Source organism: Budorcas taxicolor, chromosome 2 (assembly GCF_023091745.1).
Source record: "Budorcas taxicolor isolate Tak-1 chromosome 2, Takin1.1, whole genome shotgun sequence".
Classification (NCBI taxonomy): domain Eukaryota; kingdom Metazoa; phylum Chordata; class Mammalia; order Artiodactyla; family Bovidae; genus Budorcas; species Budorcas taxicolor.
Genome location: NC_068911.1, coordinates 62,829,212 through 62,851,516, shown reverse-complemented (window position 1 = coordinate 62,851,516; position 22,305 = coordinate 62,829,212). Strand labels below are relative to the sequence as shown.

Here is a 22,305-nt window from a genome sequence, read left to right as displayed (position 1 = left end):
TTCTCCAGGCAAGAATACTGGAGTAGGTAGCTATTCCTTTCTCCAAGGGGCCTTCCTGACCCAGGAATAGAACCTGGGTCCCCTGCATTGCAGGCAGATCCTTTACTATCTGAGCCACCAGGGAAGTCCAAAAGGAGATGAAATTATTGATAGATGTTATTTCCGTATGCATCGAAAATAGATTGGAAGGAAACATCCTGACGATTAGTAGTAGTTCCTTTCGGACATTTGGAATTACGGGTGATTTTAGAAAATAGAAATAATGAACACATATCGCTTTGATAATGGAGAAAAATTAAAGCAGAATTGTTATATCAGGTACTAAATTTGTTACCGCATCAAACTAAGCATCTGCCTGTCAGATTCCAAGTCATAGATTAACAGATTCACAGATATTCCCATTCATAAGGCAGAAACTAGTTTAATTATTCGTAGACAGTTGATGTTATCAGATAGATAAAATAATCCTGTTTGCTGATCATGTCTCTTTCCCTAGACGCAAATCTGCCCAGGAAGCCTGATTATGGTTAGGAGGTTTGTGAGCAAGGAAGGAATGGGAGCAGAAGTGAGCTGAAGGCTGCGAGGGCCAGGATGTAATTGCTCCAAACTTTCATCTCCATTACAGGGATGCTGTCTCATGTGGTGGGGAATTAGTGTCTGTGAGTCAGTCTCCACCCTGGGGACCACAGTGCTGGAGACGTGCTCCCAGTATTTATTTCTTCTCTGATTCTCCCTTTTCTGGGATCCCATTGCTTGTCCTTATCCAAGCAAACTTGACTGCACATTATCTAGGCTTTGACCCACCATCTGGTGACCTCATACCTTTCTGAGAGCAACCTAATTGCCCTATGTCTAAGCTCTTGGGGGCACATCTGCCTGGGTGCCCAGTTGTCACTTGCACCAGCCACTGGCAAGACAGAAATGAAGATGTGAGGTGGGTTATTGTATGGGTCCAAGCAAGGTGGTGGTGCCACCACAGGGAAAGAGTGAGCCCATTGGCCAGCAGAGGGGCAAGGTAGTAAAGGACAGAGGCGCATGGAGATGATCCATTCATGTTAAGGCACCGTGAACTTATCAGGCCTCTCAGCAGAGGTATCCGGCAGCCTTTTGGATATTTAGGTCTACAGCTCAGGAGGAAAGCGGGTCTGAAGAGAAAGCAGGCTTTGGCTTGGGATCCACCTAACCACCTACCTGTGAGACACTGCCATCTGGGTGCTCTACAGAATCTCTAATTCAGCATGTCCAAATGAAGTAATTAACAACCGCCTTACACGTGTGCACGCATGCACACACACACACCCCCCAAGGGGAAAAACACAAGCCTACCTCTACTTCTCATATTGCCTTTCTAAGTACTTTTCGACCCAAGTGTTCACATCAAATACCTGAATTTCCTCAGTATTTCCCTTCATTCCTCTGCCTTCCTACCACCCAGCACCCACATTGATTTACTCATCAGGTTCTGTATTCTGTCACCTAAATAATCTCAGATACATATGTTTTCCTAAGAAAAGCTTCACTGCCACTCCTCCCATTCAATCCTGCATCAGCTGCCACCTGTATTACCCTGTCAATCTCCATAACTAGTTTTCCTGCCCACTTTCTTTCCTTGAATCCATTTCCACCGGGCAGCCTGGTTAACCTTTCCAAAATGCAAAATCTGATGGTATCTCTGTTCCCCAGTGTTCCTAGGATGACGCTAAACTCCTTAGCTACCGTACAGAGACTCATAGTCTGTTCTCAGCTGCAGCCTCTTGGAACCACTGTTCTTTTGGAGCCATCCAGAGGCCAACAGAGTACTTCCTGGAGTTGTCAGTTTACTACAGACACCCCCTGTCCCTTGCTGATACAAGAAGAGTAAATCTCTCCTACAACCCACATGGGAAAGAACTGAACTATATGTTTGTTCCTTGCAACTGTATCTTACAGGTTTTCATAAAATGCCTGTTTCTTTACTCAAATCTCTTCCCTTTATCACAGCACTCAGTCTTAAGTATTTGAAGAGGCTGGACCAGGAGATAGGCCCAAGTGACAGGCACCTCAGTGTTCTCAAGGTTGCTCTTCCCCTTTGGCTGAGACTTGTTCCTGAGGCAGCTCCGTCTGTCCAGGTTTCTGAGTTCCCTTGTGATGAGGTGCCCCCGGAAGGCTCCTCGGGTCTCCACACCATAGACTTGGCCAGCCCACCTGGTCGGTTCACTGTATGCATGAGAATCTAGTCGCAGCTGCAGGATGGGCTCAACTGCACATTCTACAAGACAGCTGACAAAGGCTGTTGGGCCTCTGTGTTCCCACCCACCCTGGTTGGAACACTTCCAGGGCCATGCGGTCAGATTGCTCACTCGCTTCAGTCTGCTCAAAAGTCCCCTTGCAAGAAGCCTGCCCTGGATGCCCTGGCTACACCGCAGGGCTGCCATTTCCTTCTTGCCCCTGACCTTTTGCTTGCCTGGTCCCTTCTGATTTTTTTCCATAGTGTTTATCACTATCTAACAGAATATATATTTCATGTTTATTGTGTGTCTCTCTCTTGCCTGGAAAATCCCATGGATGGAGGAGCCTGATAGGCTGTAGTCCATGGGGTTGCGAAGAGTCAGACACAACTGAGCGACTTCACTTTCACTTTCACCCATTGGAGTGAGGGAAGAGATTTCAGCACTCTGTCCGCAGCACTAGAACATTCTTGTGAGCCCAGAACTCAGAAAATGTTTGCTAACTGAATGAAGGAAGGAATGCTTAACACCTTACACATGATTAATCTGAGAAACCTGGGCCTTAGCTGTCTTATATTAACATTTTCTGTGACTGAGAGAAAATTCTTTGTGTGTTTCATTTAATGAATGTACAACCTCTGTTTTATTTTTTTTAATCTTTTTTTTTTTTTTACTTTACAATACTGTATTGGTTTTGCCATACATCATCATGAATCCACCATGGGTGTACATAAGTTCCTCTTTTTTAAAGAAAATGCTCTTTCTTATTTCCAGAATGATCTCCTTCTTTGTCTCTACTGTTAAATGTGTTTCTGCAATGCTGAATGGTTGCATTTTTCTAAATAGTCACGTTTAGAAAAAAATATTTCCCAAGTTCTTTTGAATCCCCAACCCCTTAAAGAGAAATATTTGGCTCCAAGACTTCTTCACCATGGGAGAGAAAGTAAATATATATTAATCATTTTATTATAATACTGCAGCATATTATCCTGTATCCTCATATACGGGATAACATGAGTGGACCACAGCCAGCCTGCCCAGGCTTAGCTACTGTTCACACATGCGATAATAAAGATCTTATTAAAGACCCACTGTAATTGTAGAATTATTTTATATTCTACACAGATCTTTCTATGTGGATATGGATATTGGACCATATCTATCATGTATTAGTTTGAGCGAAATTAGAAATTGAAGAGGATAGACTGTTTATAGCTTCTAAACGTTCATGTAGTAAACATACATGCAATATGAATTAGGTTGGGGCAGGCATTTATTTCCGCTAACATCTCTGGATGTGATTAGCTTTTTTCAGAGTAATCACATGGAAGAGTTTGATTTACTTTTTATTTCTATCAAGGTTCAGAGTGTGGCTTTCATGGGCCTGCAGGTTTAAACTTCCATTTTGTTGCAGTCATGGGAAAATGGAAGCCTGCTGCAGTGGGAAAATACAAGTCAGAAAAAGACTTTATTCTCAATTTGCCATCTTTATGGCCTTTCTCAGAGTACAAAAACAAAACTAGTTATTCATTTATGCATAAAATCATTCTGCCTATAATTCTGTCTCCTTAAGTATATCAACTCTTCCCAAATCTGTTAAAAATATCAGCAGTAAACTCAGAAATTGTAAAGGCAAAGGCTGATTGTTTTTATTATATACAAATTTTAGAACCTTTACCTGACCATAAAATGGCATAAGCAACATTTAAAAAGAAATTGCAAACTAGAAAAAAAGATGCAGTTTATATGAAGAGCTGAAAAGCGTGTGAAAGAGAGTTTCACTAAAGATAAAGTTCAGACTGTAGAAAGAGATATTTTATGTGTGTTAGGTAGATAGATACTAATGTAGATTGATAATGTGTGATGTTTAAGTCGGGGAGAGATGGGTGCTTTCATAAGCTGATGGTGAGAATAAACTGATATAGTACAGTCTTGCAGGAGAGCAATTCGGCAATGGAGGGCTGAAGCCTAAGAGTGACTCACTTGCCCCAGCAATTTCACTTCTGGGAATAAATCTTAATGAAATTGCCAAGCAGATTCACAGAAATGTTTCCAAGGTTGTTCATCCAAGTATTGTCTATAAATAATAAAAAAAAAACTGGATGCCACATGAATGTTGGTTAAATTCTTTGTGTTATGTAACTATCTGCCATTAAGTAAAAATGGAGAGCTGTTTTTGTGAGAATGGGAGTATATTCAGAACACTATAAAATAGCATGTAAACCCATCTGCTTTTTCAGTATCTAAAGATAGATGTATCTGTGTGTTTATATCGGCATTTTGAAATTGGGAGTAAAACCTACAAAATGTTGAAAGTGATTTCTTTTAGATCACAGGATAGGTGATTTCCATATCATCTGTTTACCTTCATGTAATTTCTGATTTTTTACAATAAGAGTGTTCTGTTTTTGTGTTCAGAAAAAATATAACATATTTCCATTTTGAAGACAGTGAATAGGTATCAACAGCTTTCTTGCCTGTAGTAAAAACATCGGTTTTCCCATTCCTCTGAATGGCTATACAGTAATTCTTTGTTTTCTTATCTGCTCTGTCTCTAAATCCCCTTAATACATATGTTGCCCTTAATTTTATTCTTATGTGAATCTTGGTTTCATTTTAGTTCCGTATTTTTCTCCTGTAGAGAATGGCTTAATTCTCGATTTCTCTGTATCCCTAAATCTTTCTTCCCTGCCCCCAAATTATCTGCCAGATTTTGTCTGTTACACTTTAAATGTGGTTCCCAAATGCAGCTGTACTGCCTGAAATGAACCTTACTGTGGGCGTCTTAGTGAAATCAGTCAGTATTTCTTATCCAGATCTACATAGGATCCTGTTATCTGCGCTCCCTAGGACAAGTTGCGGAGTGTCTTCCTGAGAACCAGATATGACTCTGTCATTTCCTTGCATTTAATAATTCATACGATTATATGTGAGGGCTTCCCAGATGGTGCTGGTGGTAAACAACCTGCCTGCCAATGCAGGAGACATAAGAGACACTGGTTCAGTCCCTTGGGAAGATCCCCTGAAGAAGGAAATGGCAACCCACTCCAGCATTCTTGCTTGGAGAAATCCCATGGACAGAGGAGCCTGGTGGGCTCAGTCATTGGGTCGCATAGAGTCAGACACAACTGAAGTGACTTAGCACGCACGCATGCACAATTATATGAGAACCCTTACTTTGACATGAAAAGCCCTTCGCAGTCAGACCCCTTCATCTTTGCCCCGTCTTCTGTTACAGCCACTTGACTTCTTAACAGTCCTAGAAGGAATGTTTTTCTCACGGTCCTTGCTTTTGTACACCATCCCTTCTCCTTGTGCTTTTTCCCTGCTTCTAACAACTGGGCAACTCTGCGTCCTCCAACACCCAGTTAAAATATTATTTCTTCCAGCAACCTTTCCTGACTCCTCTGTGGGGATTTGTAGAGTCTCCTTTTTTGCACATTCTTACTGTGTTGTATTGAAACATTTCTGGTTATGTACTAGCCTCTCCCAACTTCTGAGCCCAACTTAAGATAGAAAGCTGCTTAAAGATAAGAGCTGCTTCCTGACAGTCCAATATTCTGGCTCATGGGACACCCTAAGGTGTTCATTGCCCATGTACCACATATATTTCCCACTATGACCTCTGCTTTCCATTTGAACAATACCCTGTTGTTTTTAATTGTTTAATTTTTTTGAAATGTCAAGACTAAATGAACATTCTGATCCTTTCTATGGTCTTCTCTTCCTTAGGCTTCAGATGATGAGTCTTACATCAGTGATGTGAGTGATAATATATCTGAAGACAACACCAGTGTTGCAGACAACATCTCTCGGCAAAGTATGCATCCTCTGAGTTTCGAGGTTGTCCTGTCTACGTGCCAGATACAATGCTGATGATTCAATGAACAATCATTTTGGCCCCCTTGCTAATTGTTCTTTTGCAGTTTACTGTTCAATAAAATTTATATTTGTATAATCTGGTGAAAATGGTTAAAAAATTTGTTAGGGAGAGGATTAAGATAAAAAGTTTAGTTCTTGCTCAAACCAAAAATTTTTGAGTCCTTTGTAATTAAATGTATTTATATTTAGTTTTTAAAATTTTTACTTGTTTAGGACTTCCTTGGCAGTCCAGTGGTTGAGACTGAGCTCCCAAGGCAAGGGGCATGAGTTTAATCCCTGGTTGGGAAACTAAGATCCCACGAGTCGTGAAACAACACCAGAAAGAACTATACATTGATGTTTTGTGCATTTATCAGCAACCTTGTATTGAAATAATTCTGTTCACTCTTGGGAGAGTGTAAGGAAGGCTTAAGAAATGTATCACAGTCAGAATTATTTGAAAGGGTTCTTTCCCTCCCAGGTTTTGGGAAATCAGAAAAGCAAAATATCTTTCACTGTGATTCTCATCTTTCTCCTTCTTCTAGTCTTGAACGGGGAGCTTACGGGAGGAGCCTTCCGAAACGGACGTCGAACGTGCCTGCCAGCTCCCTGTCCCGACACCAGTAACATTAACCTGTGGAATATATTGAGGAACAACATTGGTAAAGACCTGTCTAAAGTCTCCATGCCTGTGGAGCTAAACGAGCCGCTCAATACTCTGCAGCATCTCTGCGAGGAAATGGAATACAGTGAGCTCCTGGACAAGGCTTCGGAAACTGACAGTCCCTACGAGCGCATGGTAATAAATAGCAGAGCAGCGCCCTTTGGATTTGCCAACCCTAGACCTGGGCTAGGGAAGATTCATTAGGATAGTGCATTTGCTTGTTGCCTAATACTCTTAACTGCATAGGTAAGAGAAATCCATTTTCATAAACCAGGCAGGGCCAAAAAAGCTCTAGATACCTCTATTGAAAGATATACTCTTTGTGACTTACTCTTGGGTCCGAGTGGTTCTGAAGTTAGAATGTAAAGGCATCACACTTCTTAGAGGTTTAAGACATGCCTGGCCTTGCTTTATCAGCTTTTTCTGAATGCCAGGGAAGCTCATTTGTCTAGGAACTTGGGTCTGAGAAGGTAACTTCCTGTTTGTTCTCTGCCCTGGCCTTTACTGCATGTGACTCTGGAAAACTTGACCTGCCCTCTGAAAAGCACCAGCAGCCACAACTTTCCTGTAAGATTGTGTAAATGGCATAACCTGGCTTTCAGAACCTTTGAACTCTGTAATACCCAAGGAATTGGATGGACAGATGAATGAAGAATATTTGGCCTCAGTTGCCTGCTGGTTCCCATGCAAAGAGTTTAACTGCATTTTCATTTATTTTTTTTTTCCCCATGAGTATATGAAGAGTCTGTGCAAGTAATAGAAAATGCAGATATCATCAAATCAGCACCCAGTGATGTGGGTATATAAAATCTAGAGGAATAAGGGACAAACAGACCTGGAAGTAGTCTCTCCTATATTATTTTCCTTTCTTAAATGTTTTAACAGGTTCTTATTGCTGCATTTGCAGTTTCAGGATATTGCTCCACCTATTTCAGAGCAGGAAGTAAGCCATTCAACCCTGTCCTTGGGGAGACTTATGAATGCATTAGAGAGGACAAAGGATTCCGATTTTTCTCAGAACAAGTAAGTGCCACTGGACTCAGGTTTCTGTGCAGAAACTGTAGGAGGGCTGTTTGTAGCTTGTTTTTGTAAACATCTGGTTGAGATGGGTTACAGTACTAGTTAACAGAAAATTCACTTAGCTTATCTATATGATTACATCCTCTAAATGTTTTTAAGCATGAAGTTGTAAGATTTGGTAATTTACTTACACATTTTGAGACTAATGCAATAACAGAGATGGATAAGTTGAATAACTTTTATTTGGGGGTAGCCAAATACATGTTGCGAGAAATGATCCTTTGTGGAAGTTTTAACACTGATGTCATTGCCTTTTTTTTTTGTTTTTAACTTTCAGGTTAGCCATCATCCACCCATTTCTGCCTGTCACTGTGAATCCAAGAATTTTGTGTTTTGGCAAGGTTTGTATTTCAATTATAACTTCAAAATCCAATTGATAAGCCTATAAGAAAGTTGCTAGTTTCCAGAGTACTCAGTTTAGATTTCTTCGTTTAGAACTCAGAAAATGTTGGTAATTGGCATAGAGTTCAGTTTGAGAGATTAGGTTTCTTGATTGAAATATGAAACCTTGTCACCTGGGAGATGGGATTATTTATTTAGGAAGCACAGCCCTGTGAGACAACAGGGCGCTATGCTGACAGCGCCAGCTCAGGGCAACCTCTTAACCTCATTGTGCCTTGTTGTGTGCATTGGTGGCATGAAGATTGGATCTGCTGTCTTCTTGCTTCTTAAAGGTGTACAAATAGATCTTAATCCTGAAAGAAAGCTCTGCTATACATCATCTGTGCTCACAGTCTATTGAGAGACACATACATAGCAGTAATTTCTGTTTTTTAACTCACTGAGGCTTGGGGGTTTGAATTGAAGTCTCTATTAAATTAATATCCATTGCTAAGTTAGAATGTTGCAAACTCACCTAGGATAAAAAGTTTCAAAACCCTTCTAGAAAGAAAAGTATATATTTATGTATGTATGTATGTATGTATGTATGTATGTAAGTGAAAGTGTTAGTCATTCAGTTGTGGCCGACTCTTTGTGACCCTGTGGATTGTAGCCTGCCAGACTCCTCTGTCCATGGGATTTCCCAGGCAGGAATACGGGAGTGGGTAGCCATTCCCTTATCAAGGCAATCTTCCCAACCCAGGATGGAACCAAGGTCTCCTGCATTGCAGACCAGTTCTTTACCATCTGCACCATCATTCATGTGTACGTTTACCATTAAATGTGAATAATTCCCTCACATTTGAAAAGACACTCCACTGATCACTGTATGACTCTTCTCACGCACACATCCTCAACCTAAAAATGATATGAAATGATAGAGCAGCACCGTGACTGTGCTTTAGTGCAGATTAAGAAAGTAAGCCATTTCTTGTTCATAACAAAGAGTCAGAAATTTTGTGGAGAGAGCCCTAAGCTTCCTTATCTCATCAAAACCGAGACCAGACAATAATACACAAGCTCAGTTATACCTGAGTGTCCGCAAGTAAAACAAAAATCCATTATGTGAGATAAAATTCTGGGCCCTGAGTAGTATCTTAACAACCAGCACAGGAACACGTTCATTAAGTTAATCTCACTTTCTCACAAATCTTACCCATCTATAGTTAGAGGCTTTGTTTTTTTTATACTGGTTCTCCCAAGTCATGTAACTTTTCAAATAAATGTGAATATAAATCAATGTTACTGCCATACTACAATCTACAATTACTTTTACTATACACCATATATATACACAAACATGTATAAAATATTTCCACCATTTAGCTAAATCCTCTAACAGCATTTGTGGAGATGTTAAAGCAGAGTAGAGTCTATGTATATGAATATGCACACACAGATTAGTCCAAGTCTTTCCCAGTTTTATTTGTTGAAAACACATATAGAGAATATATTATGGAAAAACAGATAGATATTTTAGGGGGTTCCCAGTTAATCTCATCTTGGGCCATCCTCAGGCACTTGTCATGTTAGAACTAACAGTGTAGAATTGATTGTGATTACAAAAGTTCTTTGTAAAATGTAAAGTATATTATAAAAGTTCACTTTTCTAGAGTAAATGATTAGATATAGAGTGTAACTGTTTTTGTCCTCTGCCTTATGTCATTTAGATATCAGATGGAAAAACAAGTTCTGGGGCAAGTCAATGGAAATCCTGCCCGTGGGAACCCTGAATGTCATGCTTCCAAAGTAGGTTGCTCTCATCTTCCTTTTGGTCTCTTATCTGCATTTCTAAATCATAAATGGGCATTTGAAACTCTTGTTGTTTATTATTGTTCAGTCGCTCAGTCGTGCCTAACTCGTTGCGACCCCATGGACTGCAGCACGCCAGGCTTCCCTGTCCTTTCACCATCTTCTGCAGCTTGCTCAAACTCATGTCCATTGAGTCGGTGATGCCATCCAACCATCTCATCCTCTGTCGCCCCCTTCTCCTCCTGCCTTCAATCTTTCCCAGCATCAGGGTCTCTTCGAATCAGTCAGCTCTTTGAAACTCTAGATGGTGCCAAGAAGCTGTTGCCCTTTATGGCCGAGGCTTCTGTCAACTTCATCTAAGGTTTTTTTTCCATTGGAGTGTAATTGCTTTACAGTATTGCATTGGTTTTCACCAAAGTTTTGAGACTGGACCCCCCTCAAAAGCAAATGAGAATTTTAGCATATGTGTCAAAGCTTCCTTTTTATCTCTACATACCCTCCATTCAACAGTCAGCACCTCCCTGTCCCAAACACCAGGTTAGCTTGCATTTTATTATTTTTTTATTTGTATTGGCATATAGTTGAATTACAATACTTTGTTAATTACTACTATACAGCAAAGTAACTTCATTTTATATATATATGTGTGTGTATATATACATTCTTTTTCATATTCTTTTCCATTATGATTTATCACAGGATATTGAATATAGTTCTCTAGGCTATACAGTATGACCTTGTTGTTTATTTAGTCTATATATACTAGTTTGCATCTGACAATCCCAAACTCCTATTCATATCCTTTCCCACCTCCCTCCCCTTGGCAACCACCAGTCTATTCTCTGTGTCTCTTTTCGCATTATATATGAAAATTTCTCTTTTTAGCCATTTATTTTCTATATAATTTATACTTTCACTGCTGTGCTTAGCCCCAGGCGCTATTTTAAGTTTAAGTTATTTTATTAAGGAAGTGATGGGATCCTTGTTTTCTGGAGAATATAGCCTTGTTGTTGTTAATTGTTGTTTAGTCACTAAGTCATGACTCTTTTGCGACCCCATGGACTGTAGCCCTTAGGGATTTCCTAGGCAGGACTATGAGTGAGTTGCCATTTCCTTCCCCAGGGATCAAACCTGCATCTCCTGCATTGGGAGGTGAATTCTTTACCATTGAACCACCAGGGAACCCCTGAATATAGCCTATGCATCTTCAAGTTTAATTGAAGTTTTCATTGAGGCCAAACATTTGATTGTTTTTCTTTCTTTCTTCATTCAACTGATTTTGTTTTTGCTTTGTTTTTGTCTATTTGAGTGACAGAGTTTTCTGGTATATTGAATATGGAGGATGGTTGGGAAAGGGAGCAGTTCTCAGGACCACAAAATAAATTTTCAGTATTTACAAACTCTTGAGGAAGAGAGTTTTCCCAGGTACACATAGTGCCTACATCATACCAATTCATAAATTTTCTAGAAATCCAGAAGCATGTTAGATTGAAATAGCCCTTTATTTGAATATATAGTAATGTGCAGTTTCAAGTTCAGTTCAGTTATTCAGTCATGTCTGACTCTTTGTGACCCCATGGGCTGCAGCACTTCAGGCTTCCCTGTCCATCACCAGCCCTTGGAGCTTGCTCAAACTCATGTCCATCGAGTCCGTGATGCCATCCAACCATCTCATCCTCTGTCATCCCCTTCTCCTCTTGCCTTCAATCTTTCCCAGCATCAGGGTCGAGTCAGTTCTTCACATCAAGTGACCAAAGTATTGGAACTTCAGCTTCAGCATCAGTCCTTCCAATGAATATTTAGGACTGATTTCCTTTACGATTGACTACTTTGATCTCCTTGCTGTCTAAGGGACTCTCAAGGGTCTTTGCCAGGACCACAGTTCAAAAGTATCAATTCTTCAGCTTTCAGCCTTCTTTATGGTCCAACTTTCACATCCGTACATGGCCACTGGAAAAACCACACCTTTGACTATATGGACCTTTGTCAGCCAAGTGATATCTTTGCTTTTTAATATGCTGTCTAGGTTTGTCATAGCTTTCCATCCAAGGAGTAAGCATCTTTTAATTTCGTGACTGCAATCACAGTCTGCATTGATTTGGGAGCCCAAGAATATGAAATCTGAAACTGTTTTCACTTTTTCCCCATTTATTTTCCATGAAGTGATAGAACCAGATGCCATGATCTTTTCTTTTTGAATGTTGAGTTTTAAGCCAGCATTTTCACTCTCTTCTTTCACTTTCATCAAGAGATTCTTTAGTTCCTCTTCACTTTCTGCCATTAAAGTGATATCATCTGCATAGCTGAAGTTGTCGACGTTTCTCTTGGCTATCTCGATTCCAGCTTTTGAGTCATCCAGCCCAGCATTTCATATGACGTACTCTGTATATAAGTTCTTCTGCTTCTGTTAGGCCCTTGCTGTTTTTTTTTCCTTATTGTGTCTATCTTTGCATGAAATATTCCCTTGGTATCTTCATTTTTCTTAAAGAGATCTTTAGTCTTTCCAATCCTATTGTTTTCCTCTATTTCTTTGCATTGTTCACTTAAGAAGGATTTCCTTGCTATTCTCTGGAACTCTGCATTCAGTTGGATGTATCTTTCCCTTTCTCCTTTGCCTTTCACTTCTCTTTTCTCAGCTATTTGTAAGGCCTATTCAAACAACCATTTTGCCTTCTTGGATTTCTTTTGCTTGGGGATGGTTTTGGTTACCACCTCCTGTACAGTGTTATGAACCCCCACCCATAGTCATTAGGCATTCTGTCTATAAGATCTAGTCCCTTAAATCTATTCATCACCTCCACTGTATAATCATAAGAGATTTGATTTAGGCCATACTGGATGGCCTAGTTGTTTTCCCTGCTTTCTTCAATTCCAGCCTGAATTTTGCAATAAAGAGCTGATGATCTGAGCCACAGTCAGCTCCAGGTTTTGTTTTTTCTGACTTCATAGAGCTTCTCCATCTTTGGCTGCAAAGAACATAATCAATCTGATTTCAGTATTGACCATCTGGTGATGTCATGTGTAGAGTCGTCTCTTGTGTTGTTGAAAGAGGGTGTTTGCTATGACCAGTGCATTCTTTTGGCAAAACTCTGTTAGCCTTTGCCCTGCTTCATGTTGAACTCCAAGACCAAACTTGCCTGTTACTCCAGTATCTCTTGATTTCCTACTTTTCCATTCCAGTCCCCTGTGATGAAAAGGACATCTTTTTTTGGTATTAGTTCTAGAAGGTCTTGAAGATCTTCACAGAAGCATTTGTTCAACTTCATCTTTGACATTAGTGGTTGGGGCATAGACTTGGATTACTGTGATGTTGAATGGTTTGCCTTGGAAATGAACTGAGCTCATCCTGTCATTTTTGAGATTGCAACCGAGGACTGCATTTTGGACTCTTTTATTGACTATGAGGGCTACTCCATTCCTTCTAAGAGATTCTTACCCACAGTAGTAGATATAATGGTCATCTGATGGATGGATATGAGAGTTGGACTATAAAGAAAGCTGAGCACCAGAGAATTGATGCTTTTGAACTGTGGTGTTGGAGAAGACTCTTGAGAGTCCCTTGGACAGCAAGGAGATCCAACCAATCTGTCCTAAAGGAAATCAGTCCTGGATATTCATTGGAAGAACTGGTGCTGAAGCTGAAGTTCCAATACTTTGGCCACCTGATGCAAAAAACTGACTCATTTGAAAAGACCCTGATGCTGAGAAAGATTGAAGGCAGGAGGAGAAGGGGATGACAGAGGATGAGATGGCTGGATGGGATCACCAACTCAATGGACATGAGTTTGAGTAAACTCCAGGAGTTGGTGATGGACAGGGAGGCCTGGCCCCCCTGGAGTCCATAGGGTCACAAAGAGTTAGACAGGACTGAGCAGCTGAACTGAACTGAACTGAATTAAATTCACCCATTCCCATCCATTTTAGTTCACTGATTCCTAAAATATCATTGTTCACTCTTGCCGTCTCCTGTTTGAGCACATCCAATTTACCTTGATTCGTGGACCTAGCATTCCATGTTCCTATGCAATATTGTTCTTTAAAGCATCGGACTTTACTTTCATCACCAAATACAGCCACGATTGGGCATCGTTTCTGCTTTGACTCATCTTCTTCACTGTTTCTATAACCTTAGTCCCCAGAAATTGCATTAGATTTTTTTTATCTATCCTCATGTGTCTTTTCCCAAGGTATTATTCACATATTGTGCCTTAACTCAGAGTGTGAAGCCCTGTCCTCAGAGCAGCCTTTCTTAAATGCATGCCCTGCTGTGCCTCTCGCCCTCCCCACCCTGAAAGCACTGACATATCCCTTCAATGAATGACCACATAGAAACTTCCAGCAAAGAAATGAGAGGAAGGTCAAGTTCGAAAAGGAGGCTTTGGTGAAAACCATTCTCATTGGTAGAAACAGTGATATATATTCGTGACCTTCATTGTTTTTAATTAGTGTTGTATTCTTCACTAGGTATGGAGATTGCTATGTGTGGAATAAGGTCACCACGTGCATACACAACATCCTGAGTGGGAGGAGATGGATAGAGCATTATGGAGAAGTAACCGTTAGAAATACCAAAAGCAGTGTTTGCATTTGCAAACTCACGTTTGTCAAGGTAAATAATTTCATACAATAGCAAAGGAAAGATATATAAAATGCTTCCTAGGAAAGAAATAGAGCAATTACCTTAAACAGCAGCAAGTGAATCAGTCCTGTAGCATTAATCCTTATGGACATTTAGTTAAGAAAGCAGAACAAAATGGTGGAGTTACCCCAGGCATGCAGACAGCTGACCATGTAGAAGTCAAAAAGGACACCATCTTGAAACAGAGAAAAGAATTCTTTTTAAAGAATGTTCTTTTTAAGCAGTCAGTCAGTTCATTTAGTAAAATTCCAGAGAGTACTTCTTGCCTGTGATAAGTCTCCTGGTTTATATTCTATTTATATTCCTGCTTGATTACAACATATTCAAGTGATCTTATTTTAGGGAAGTAAATATATCACAGTTGTGTTTTCTGAGGATACGTAGAGATGACAGCTTCTAGTCCCTATAAACTTATCTAACTTTGCCACTATTATATATAATCTTATATAAGTTCAACAAAAAGCAGTACCTTTCCTACCGAGAGAAGATGTCAGATATTTTTCTTTTTTCCTTTTTTTCTTACAGATTGATTATGTGGCTCAGAACTGAAGAGCCTGAATCAGTATTTGCTCTGACTGGGTCATGACAGTAACTGTGTGTATTTAGTTTTCTAGTCTAGGAGAAACTTCAATTTAGGCCTGCCTCTAATATTTGCAGAGCTCAGGGTGAGAGTACAAATGGACGTCCCCATTCCATATGTGTAAATATTTAAAATATGTAAACCAAGCCCACAAGCTGTCAAATAAAATATGTTTATACTGACAAAAGTACTTTTGTAAAAATAAAATCTGCAAGTCTAGGTTGGACACTTGGGAACACTCAGCTGGAAACCCGGCAGCTCAGGAGAGTCAGTCTGGCCCACGGCCTTCACCACTCACTCCCCACGCCCGTCTCTGCCCCGCACTGCAAGAAGCCGCACATATTTATATAGACAGTCCAGCCCACACTTCCAGACTCCGTCCACACCCCTTCAAACCGCCACCCTTGGCCAGCCCTCAGGCCTAATGATCCACATTTTCATCTGCCTCTGAGTAGATGAATCAAGGAAAGGCCTGTGCAGGCTGTGGAATAAGCTTAGAGCCATTTGGACAGGAATTGGGACCTCATCTAGAATGAGGCCATGGGATCCAGATGAGTCAGTTCTCACAGGCTTCTGACCCCTTGAGAAGAGAGGGGAAGAGAGGAAGCTGGAAGAGAGCCAGAACAAGGTCTTCCTGGTTAAATTCAGCCGTTTACAACTACTATGAAAATTATTTTACAGTTTTCTCCAGCGTTGCCTATTGAAAATCATTAAAATCCAGGAGCCAAGGAAAATTCAAGACAGGACGATGGGAAGAATTCCTCATCTATAGATTAATACTCAGTTAAGATAGAAATTCAGCTTTCTCTGGGCTGTGCTGTCATACTCTAGCATGGAGTGGGGTCATCCCTTTCTTAAAAGTTAAGCCAGCTAATGCTTAGAAAGCCACCCTTCCTTGCCAGACATTTTGAGATAGATGTCTGGAAATGGCTTGCCTGAGAAACATCAAGGTTAAGGAAATTTTCCATATGAAAATTATAGGGATTGGTGTTATTAAACAGACGGGGTGTTTTAACAGGAGTTTGGTTTTTCCAGGTGAATTACTGGAATTCTAATGTGAATGAAGTCCAGGGGGTTGTGATGGATCAGGAGGGGAAGGTGGTGCACCGGCTGTTTGGGAAATGGCATGAAGGGCTGTACTGTGGTGTGGCCCCTTCTGCTAAGTGCATCTGGAGACCAGGTGAGACTGGCTTGAGTGTCCTGCCTCTAGGGGGCGCCATGAGTGGCAGAAGGTAGGGAAGGTCCCATCATCTTGTGAGGTACACCTTTTTTCTTTAATAGTGAGATTATAAACGTATATGCATAAGGCAATTACAGTTACATTTATACTTAATCTATAAGTTTAATAAGTACAATATTTGATAATAAGGAGTTGTCGAATTGAGACCAAATCTGATGTGTGGTCAGAGATTGGGCTTCATGTAAAATCTTTCTAAATGTAAGGCCCACATTTCCAAAGCTAGGTTTACTTATTAAAGCATTTAAATAATTGAAATATGCAAATTTAAGTACTCATGTTGTTTATTTATTCTCTGTTTTAGTAAAACAAAGGAAAGCCTGCAAACATCCATAATCCAGAAATTCAGTTATTTAACCAGAATAAGTGATCTTTTTACTTGAGCAGCAAAGAGCTACAGTATGTTGACACTTAATAAAAGACATCAAGAGAGTTCTGGTAATACGCTAGCATATAATTGACTATCAAGTACAAATGGAACAAGTACCCACATGATATTTATTTTCATTGCAATTTTGTCAGTTAATTCCTAACTTCAAAATTAGCTGTTAGTTTCTGTAGAGACCTCAATTGAGTATATAAATTCCCTGCTAGTAGAGTGGTTAGTTCATTTATTTGTCAGTTATGTACTGAGTAGTGACTAAGCTTCAGGCTCTGTTCTGGAAGCTTGGAAGTACATGAATGTGCAGAACCTGCAACGGCTCTACCTTCTAATTTAGTTTAAAAGTGCCAGTAAACATTAGATCTGAATTTTTTTCTCTTCTAAATGGAAATAAATTGTAAGTGTTTCTGGTGATATCTTAATGCTGCTCATAGTTAATCACGCAAACATTTAGATATCCAGTTGGATATTTGAGAGAAAAATTATGGTGTAGTTTAGCCAGTGAAGACTACTATATGTGCAAAGTTGTATTTTAAAGGCTAGATTTTATTAAATATATGAATCTATCAGTTCTGATGGTCAACATAAAAGTTTTTCATCTTACAAAATAAAACCAATTTAATTTCTTTAAAAATTTGTAATCTAGGGACTTCCCTGTGATCCAGTGGCTAAGACTGTGTGCTTCCAATACAGGGGGCCCAGGTTCAGTCCTAGTCAGGGAGCTCAATCCCACATGCTGCAGCTAAGTGTTCTAATGCCACAGTGAAGGCTGACTGTGTCACACGCTGCAGCTAAGACCCAGCACAGCCAAATAAATAAATAAGTGCAAAATTTGTAATCTAATGTTTATGACTATGATTTAATGTTAGTGTGAGTATTAATTAAAACATCCGGGTTAAGTCAGCCTCTGCATGCTCTGTGCACCTCTTTGCATCTCACAGTGGTCTCTTGGCTTCATTCCAGGTTCCATGCCCACCAACTACGAGCTCTACTATGGCTTCACAAGGTTCGCTATTGAGCTCAACGAGTTAGATCCTGTACTAAAAGACCTCCTTCCTCCAACAGATGCCCGATTCCGGCCAGATCAGAGGTGAGCAGAGCGGTGGCGCTTGAAATGAACACCAGGTCATGGCATGGTGCTTGCAGAAGTCATCAATGCTTTCATCACCGTCCTTTGCTTAGTCACTGAAGCATTCATTCCCTTATTCACTCAGCAACAATTGAGCCTTCTAACCCTAGAAAAAGAGTGTTCAGAGTATGATCATAATAGAAGATTAACTCAACAAAAGTGCCCCACAGAAGATAACACAGATGTTTTTTAACAAAAAGTGCAGCTCCCCAATTTACCAAGTCTGCAAATTATTGAACTCTTCACTAAATACACAGTCACTCCTCACCTCAGTGTTTATACTTCTGTACTTCTATTACTTTTTAACACGGAGCATCTTTTTTTATTCAAGTAACATTGGTGTTACATTATATAATTATAACGTTATATATGTACTAATGGGCTTCCCTGGTGGTTCAGAGGTTAAAGGGTCTGCCTCCAATGTGGGAGACCTGGGTTCAATCCCTGGGTCGGGAAGATCCGCTGGAGAAGGAAATGGCAATCCACTCCAGTATTCTTGCCTGGAGAATCCCATGGACGGGAAGCCTAGTAGGCTACAGTCCACGGGGTCACAAAGAGTTGGACACGACTGAGCAACTTCACCTGGAATGGGCTTCCCAGATGACGCTAGTGGTAAAGAACCTGCCTGCCAGTGTGGGAGTCGTAAGAGATGTGGGCTCAGTCTCTGGGTTAGGAAGATCCCCTGGAGGAGGGCATAGCAACCCACTCCAGCATTCTTGCCTGGAGAGTCCCATGGACAGAGGAGCCTGGTGGGCTACCAGCGATAGTGTCTCTAAGAGTTGGACATGACTGAAACAGCTTAGCACGCACGTGTATATAGTAATATTATGTAATTTTCATGTGTACTAATTATATTTCTACATCTGTATACTTATGTATACCAAAAATTTAGTTTCTATCCATCATCATACGGTTGATCTCCTTTATCCATTTCAGTGAAGAATAAGAGGAGAAGATACAGGGATACCTAGAAATCATTATTGTTGTCGTTTAGTAGCTAAGTTGTATCTGACTCTTTTGCAACCCCAGCAGTTGTAGCCCTCCGGGCTCCTCTGTCCGTGGGATTTCCTAGGCAAGAATACTGGAGTGTGTGGCCATTTCCTTCTCCAGGGGATCTTCCTGACCCAGGGATCAAACCCATGTCTCTTGCATTGGCAGGTGGATTCTTTATCACTGAGCTACCAGGGAAGCCCATACCTAGAAATATTTTGAGTCAAGAATTGGAGTTTTCCCAGCATGTTTTCAATCCCCTAGAGTGTGAGATATACTCAATATACAGTATCTTTAATACCTTCTGATTTTTGAAAAATTATTCTTACATATTTCTATACTCATGTTGTCTATTGCTACAGAATTAATTTTACTCTTTACAGAAATTCTATGTCGTACAAATTCCATCCAAGATTTTCCGTTTCCAGTGTCTTTGTGGCTCTGTCTGTCTTCTGCCAAAGTGTCCCCAGTATTGGATGTTCAGTATTCAGTTTTCTTGTGTTCCTCCCTTTCTCTAGAACATGCAGTGTCCCTGTTTGACATTCAGACTTATCGAGAAGCTTCCTGTACAGTGTGTGTCCTATTGTATCCCTGTTCTTTGCTCTCATTTTGAAATTGAAACATTTGCAGATCACCATTGGGTCTGCTTTCGCAGTTCTGTTTCAGTCTTGCCTTTCTGAATCTCATTTACTACTATCTCCTTTCTGTGGCCTTTTGTAGTTTCCCCCAGCTGTTACCTTTTCTAGTTTTTTTCATCAGTTTTACTCTTTGCAATAAAAGGCGAGAGCTCCTCCCTCTCAATCTGTTCTAAACATAGCTGGAGAACAGCCAGGTCACATCCCCCATGCAGTAGCCCTTCACAAGTGCTTCACTGTAACATGGAAAAGCAGCAGAGCCCGGGACTTCATGATGTTCTAACCTCAGACTCTCCAGTCGTCCAGAAAAATCTCAAGTTTTGGAACCCTAGACAGCACAGAGAAGCTGACCACTTCCCTTTCACTTCTGCCTGCAATGCGGAAGACCCAGGTTCAATATACCTGGGTTGGGAAGATCCCCGGGAGAAGGGAATGGCGGCCCACTGCAGTATTCTTGCCTGGAGAATTCTATGGACTGAGGAGCCTGGCAGGCTTCAGTCCATGGGGTCACAAAGAGTCTGACACAACTGAGTGACTTTCACACTTTCACACACACACAAAATATCTTAGCTGACGGCAGACAGAGACTGTGGCAGGGGCAAGGGGACGTTATCAGAGTGTTACTGTTGACTGTTATGTTCATAGCAGCCAGAATTTAAGTTTATGCAAATGGGCTGATTTTTTTCTCAGTAAAGAAGATAATATATTAAAAGATAAACTGCTTTCTGCTTAGATTTTTGGAAGAAGGAAATTTAGAAGCTGCAGCAGCAGAGAAGCAAAGAGTAGAGGAACTCCAGAGATCTCGAAGACGATACATGGAAGAAAACAACCTTGAACATATACCAAAATTTTTTAAGTAAGTCAGTTTATTCCCGCAACAAGTTCATGTTTTGCAAATGGTTACCACAAGCAATGAAAAACTTAGGGTAAAAAGAAAATGAGGGATAGTTTCATGTCCAGGGCACTTTGAGGTAGAAAAGTAAACTGATTTTTTCACTGGTATTTGGCAGTGAAAATATTGAATCAGATTTTTTGGTCTCGTGAAGTTTGTAACCACAGAAATAAATTCTGCTCAATAGCTCTTTTCTTTTCATGGGCAGCAATAAAGAGTGAGGGTCCTGCCCGAAAGGCTCCTTATCCTCCAGCTACATCCTTTTGAATGGTAGAAACTTGTTCCCACTCCCTCACCCAGAGATAAGCTGGGACCCTATTGCCCACAGGGTCATTCTGGCTTCATTAGTATTTAATTTTACTTCTTTCATGTGGAAGGGCTTCCCTGGTATCTCAGATAGTAAACAATCTTCCTGCAATATCAGAGACCCAGTTAGATCCCTGGCTTGGGAAGATCCCCTGGAGGAGGGAATGGCAACCCACTCCAGTATTCTTGCCTGGAGAAATCCCAAGGACAGAGGAGCCTGGCGGGCTACAGTCCATGGGGTCACAAAGAGTCGGACATGGCTGAGTGACTAACACTAACACCCTCTATCATATAGAGCTTTGCATCCATTCAGATTTGACCCTTCTGTGGTATGATCGTGGTGATTATTACAGGATTATTTGAGGGATTATATATATATATACACATCACACAGACTAAGCTGTGGTTTCCAGATCCATCTGCCACCCTTTAGAATCAGGACACATCAGCTCAGAATAACCTCATGCCCCTTTTAGCTGCCCTCTCCTGGCTGTTCTGGAGCAGAACTGCAGTCCTGCTGTTTAGATGTCGAGAGTGCCTTCACTGGGCCTGGACCCTGCAGAGCTCTTACAGCTACTGAGGCTGCATACCTTCCCTATCAGTGAAGCAAAGAAAATTCTTGTGGGTCTGGGGTCTAGTTACAGTGTTTGTACGTGCTTTGTTTGGGCCACTTCACTTTCTAGTTCTGCCTTCAGGTGACTTATCCCCGCTCTTAGCCCCTCTCGCTAGGACACTGCCCACTTCCATTTCACAACAAAAATGAGTTTATTTCTGGTCAAAAATAGTCAAATCATCAGCCAGCAGATAGAATGTTCACTGGCTTACAAAGGACTGATTCTAATACACACCTTATCTACAGGAGGAGTTCCAATGATCAGGTCACGTGAATGAGACTTACATCTAATGTTGATTTGTGTATTTTCACAGAAAAGTGATTGATGCCAATCAAAGAGAAGCCTGGGTTTCTAACGACACCTACTGGGAGCTGCGAAAGGACCCTGGGTTTAGCAAAGTAGATAGCCCTGTTCTCTGGTAAACTGGAAACGTAGAGCTAGCCAACATATCACGCTCTGAATGAATAAATAACTATGCACAATTATGTTTCTTAGAGCTCCGCGTGGTTTCTGGGTCTGTTGAAAACCAATCATTTGCTTTTCTATTCATCTTTATAATGAACTTTCAGAAGTGCATTAGACAAGGCCTCTAACCACTTTCGGATCCTTTCTGTTTTGCTGCAACCATATTCCTTAAAAAACATCCACACCCTCCTCAAAAAGCAGAATAAAAGGAGCAGAACATAAAATCCAAAGTCTGAAGAGTCTGTAAAGAGAAACAAACTGTAACTGGTGCTTAAAAAGCTGATCCAGAGAGTTTAAAGCAGCATGACACATGAACCATGCATCTGGTCCTTTTCCAGAAGCGCCGTCCCCTCCTGGCAGGAGCTCCAGGGCCGTGCAGTTGGTCAGCTCCGACTTGGAGCTTGTCTGTTTGATGGGGTGTACCTGTGCTGGCCTTTTCAAGAGAGATGTGATGCTTCTCAGAACCCGTTCCATCTGTACGCCATTGTTCA

The 22,305-nt window shown here is 40.8% G+C and overlaps 1 protein-coding gene across 5 annotated transcripts in view; it reads left to right on the top strand.

The window, feature by feature from the left end:
• Positions 1–22,011, top strand: part of OSBPL6 (oxysterol binding protein like 6) — a 158,544-nt gene extending 136,533 nt beyond the window's left edge. For 4 of the 5 annotated variants that reach the window (XM_052654694.1, XM_052654685.1, XM_052654702.1 and 1 more), the window contains 10 exons: positions 5,940–6,027; positions 6,614–6,867; positions 7,618–7,755; positions 8,090–8,153; positions 9,864–9,942; positions 14,410–14,554; positions 16,200–16,344; positions 17,747–17,873; positions 20,271–20,393; positions 21,663–22,011. In XM_052654694.1, the coding sequence (XP_052510654.1) occupies positions 5,940–6,027; positions 6,614–6,867; positions 7,618–7,755; positions 8,090–8,153; positions 9,864–9,942; positions 14,410–14,554; positions 16,200–16,344; positions 17,747–17,873; positions 20,271–20,393; positions 21,663–21,771 (1,272 nt within the window). In that variant the 3' untranslated portion in view covers positions 21,772–22,011. Of the gene's footprint in view, positions 1–5,939; positions 6,028–6,613; positions 6,868–7,617; positions 7,756–8,089; positions 8,154–9,863; positions 9,943–14,409; positions 14,555–15,109; positions 15,203–16,199; positions 16,345–17,746; positions 17,874–20,270; positions 20,394–21,662 lie in introns of those variants that run through there. The other variant, XM_052654712.1, reaches the window with a different exon arrangement.
• Positions 22,012–22,305: the final 294 nt, after the last annotated feature.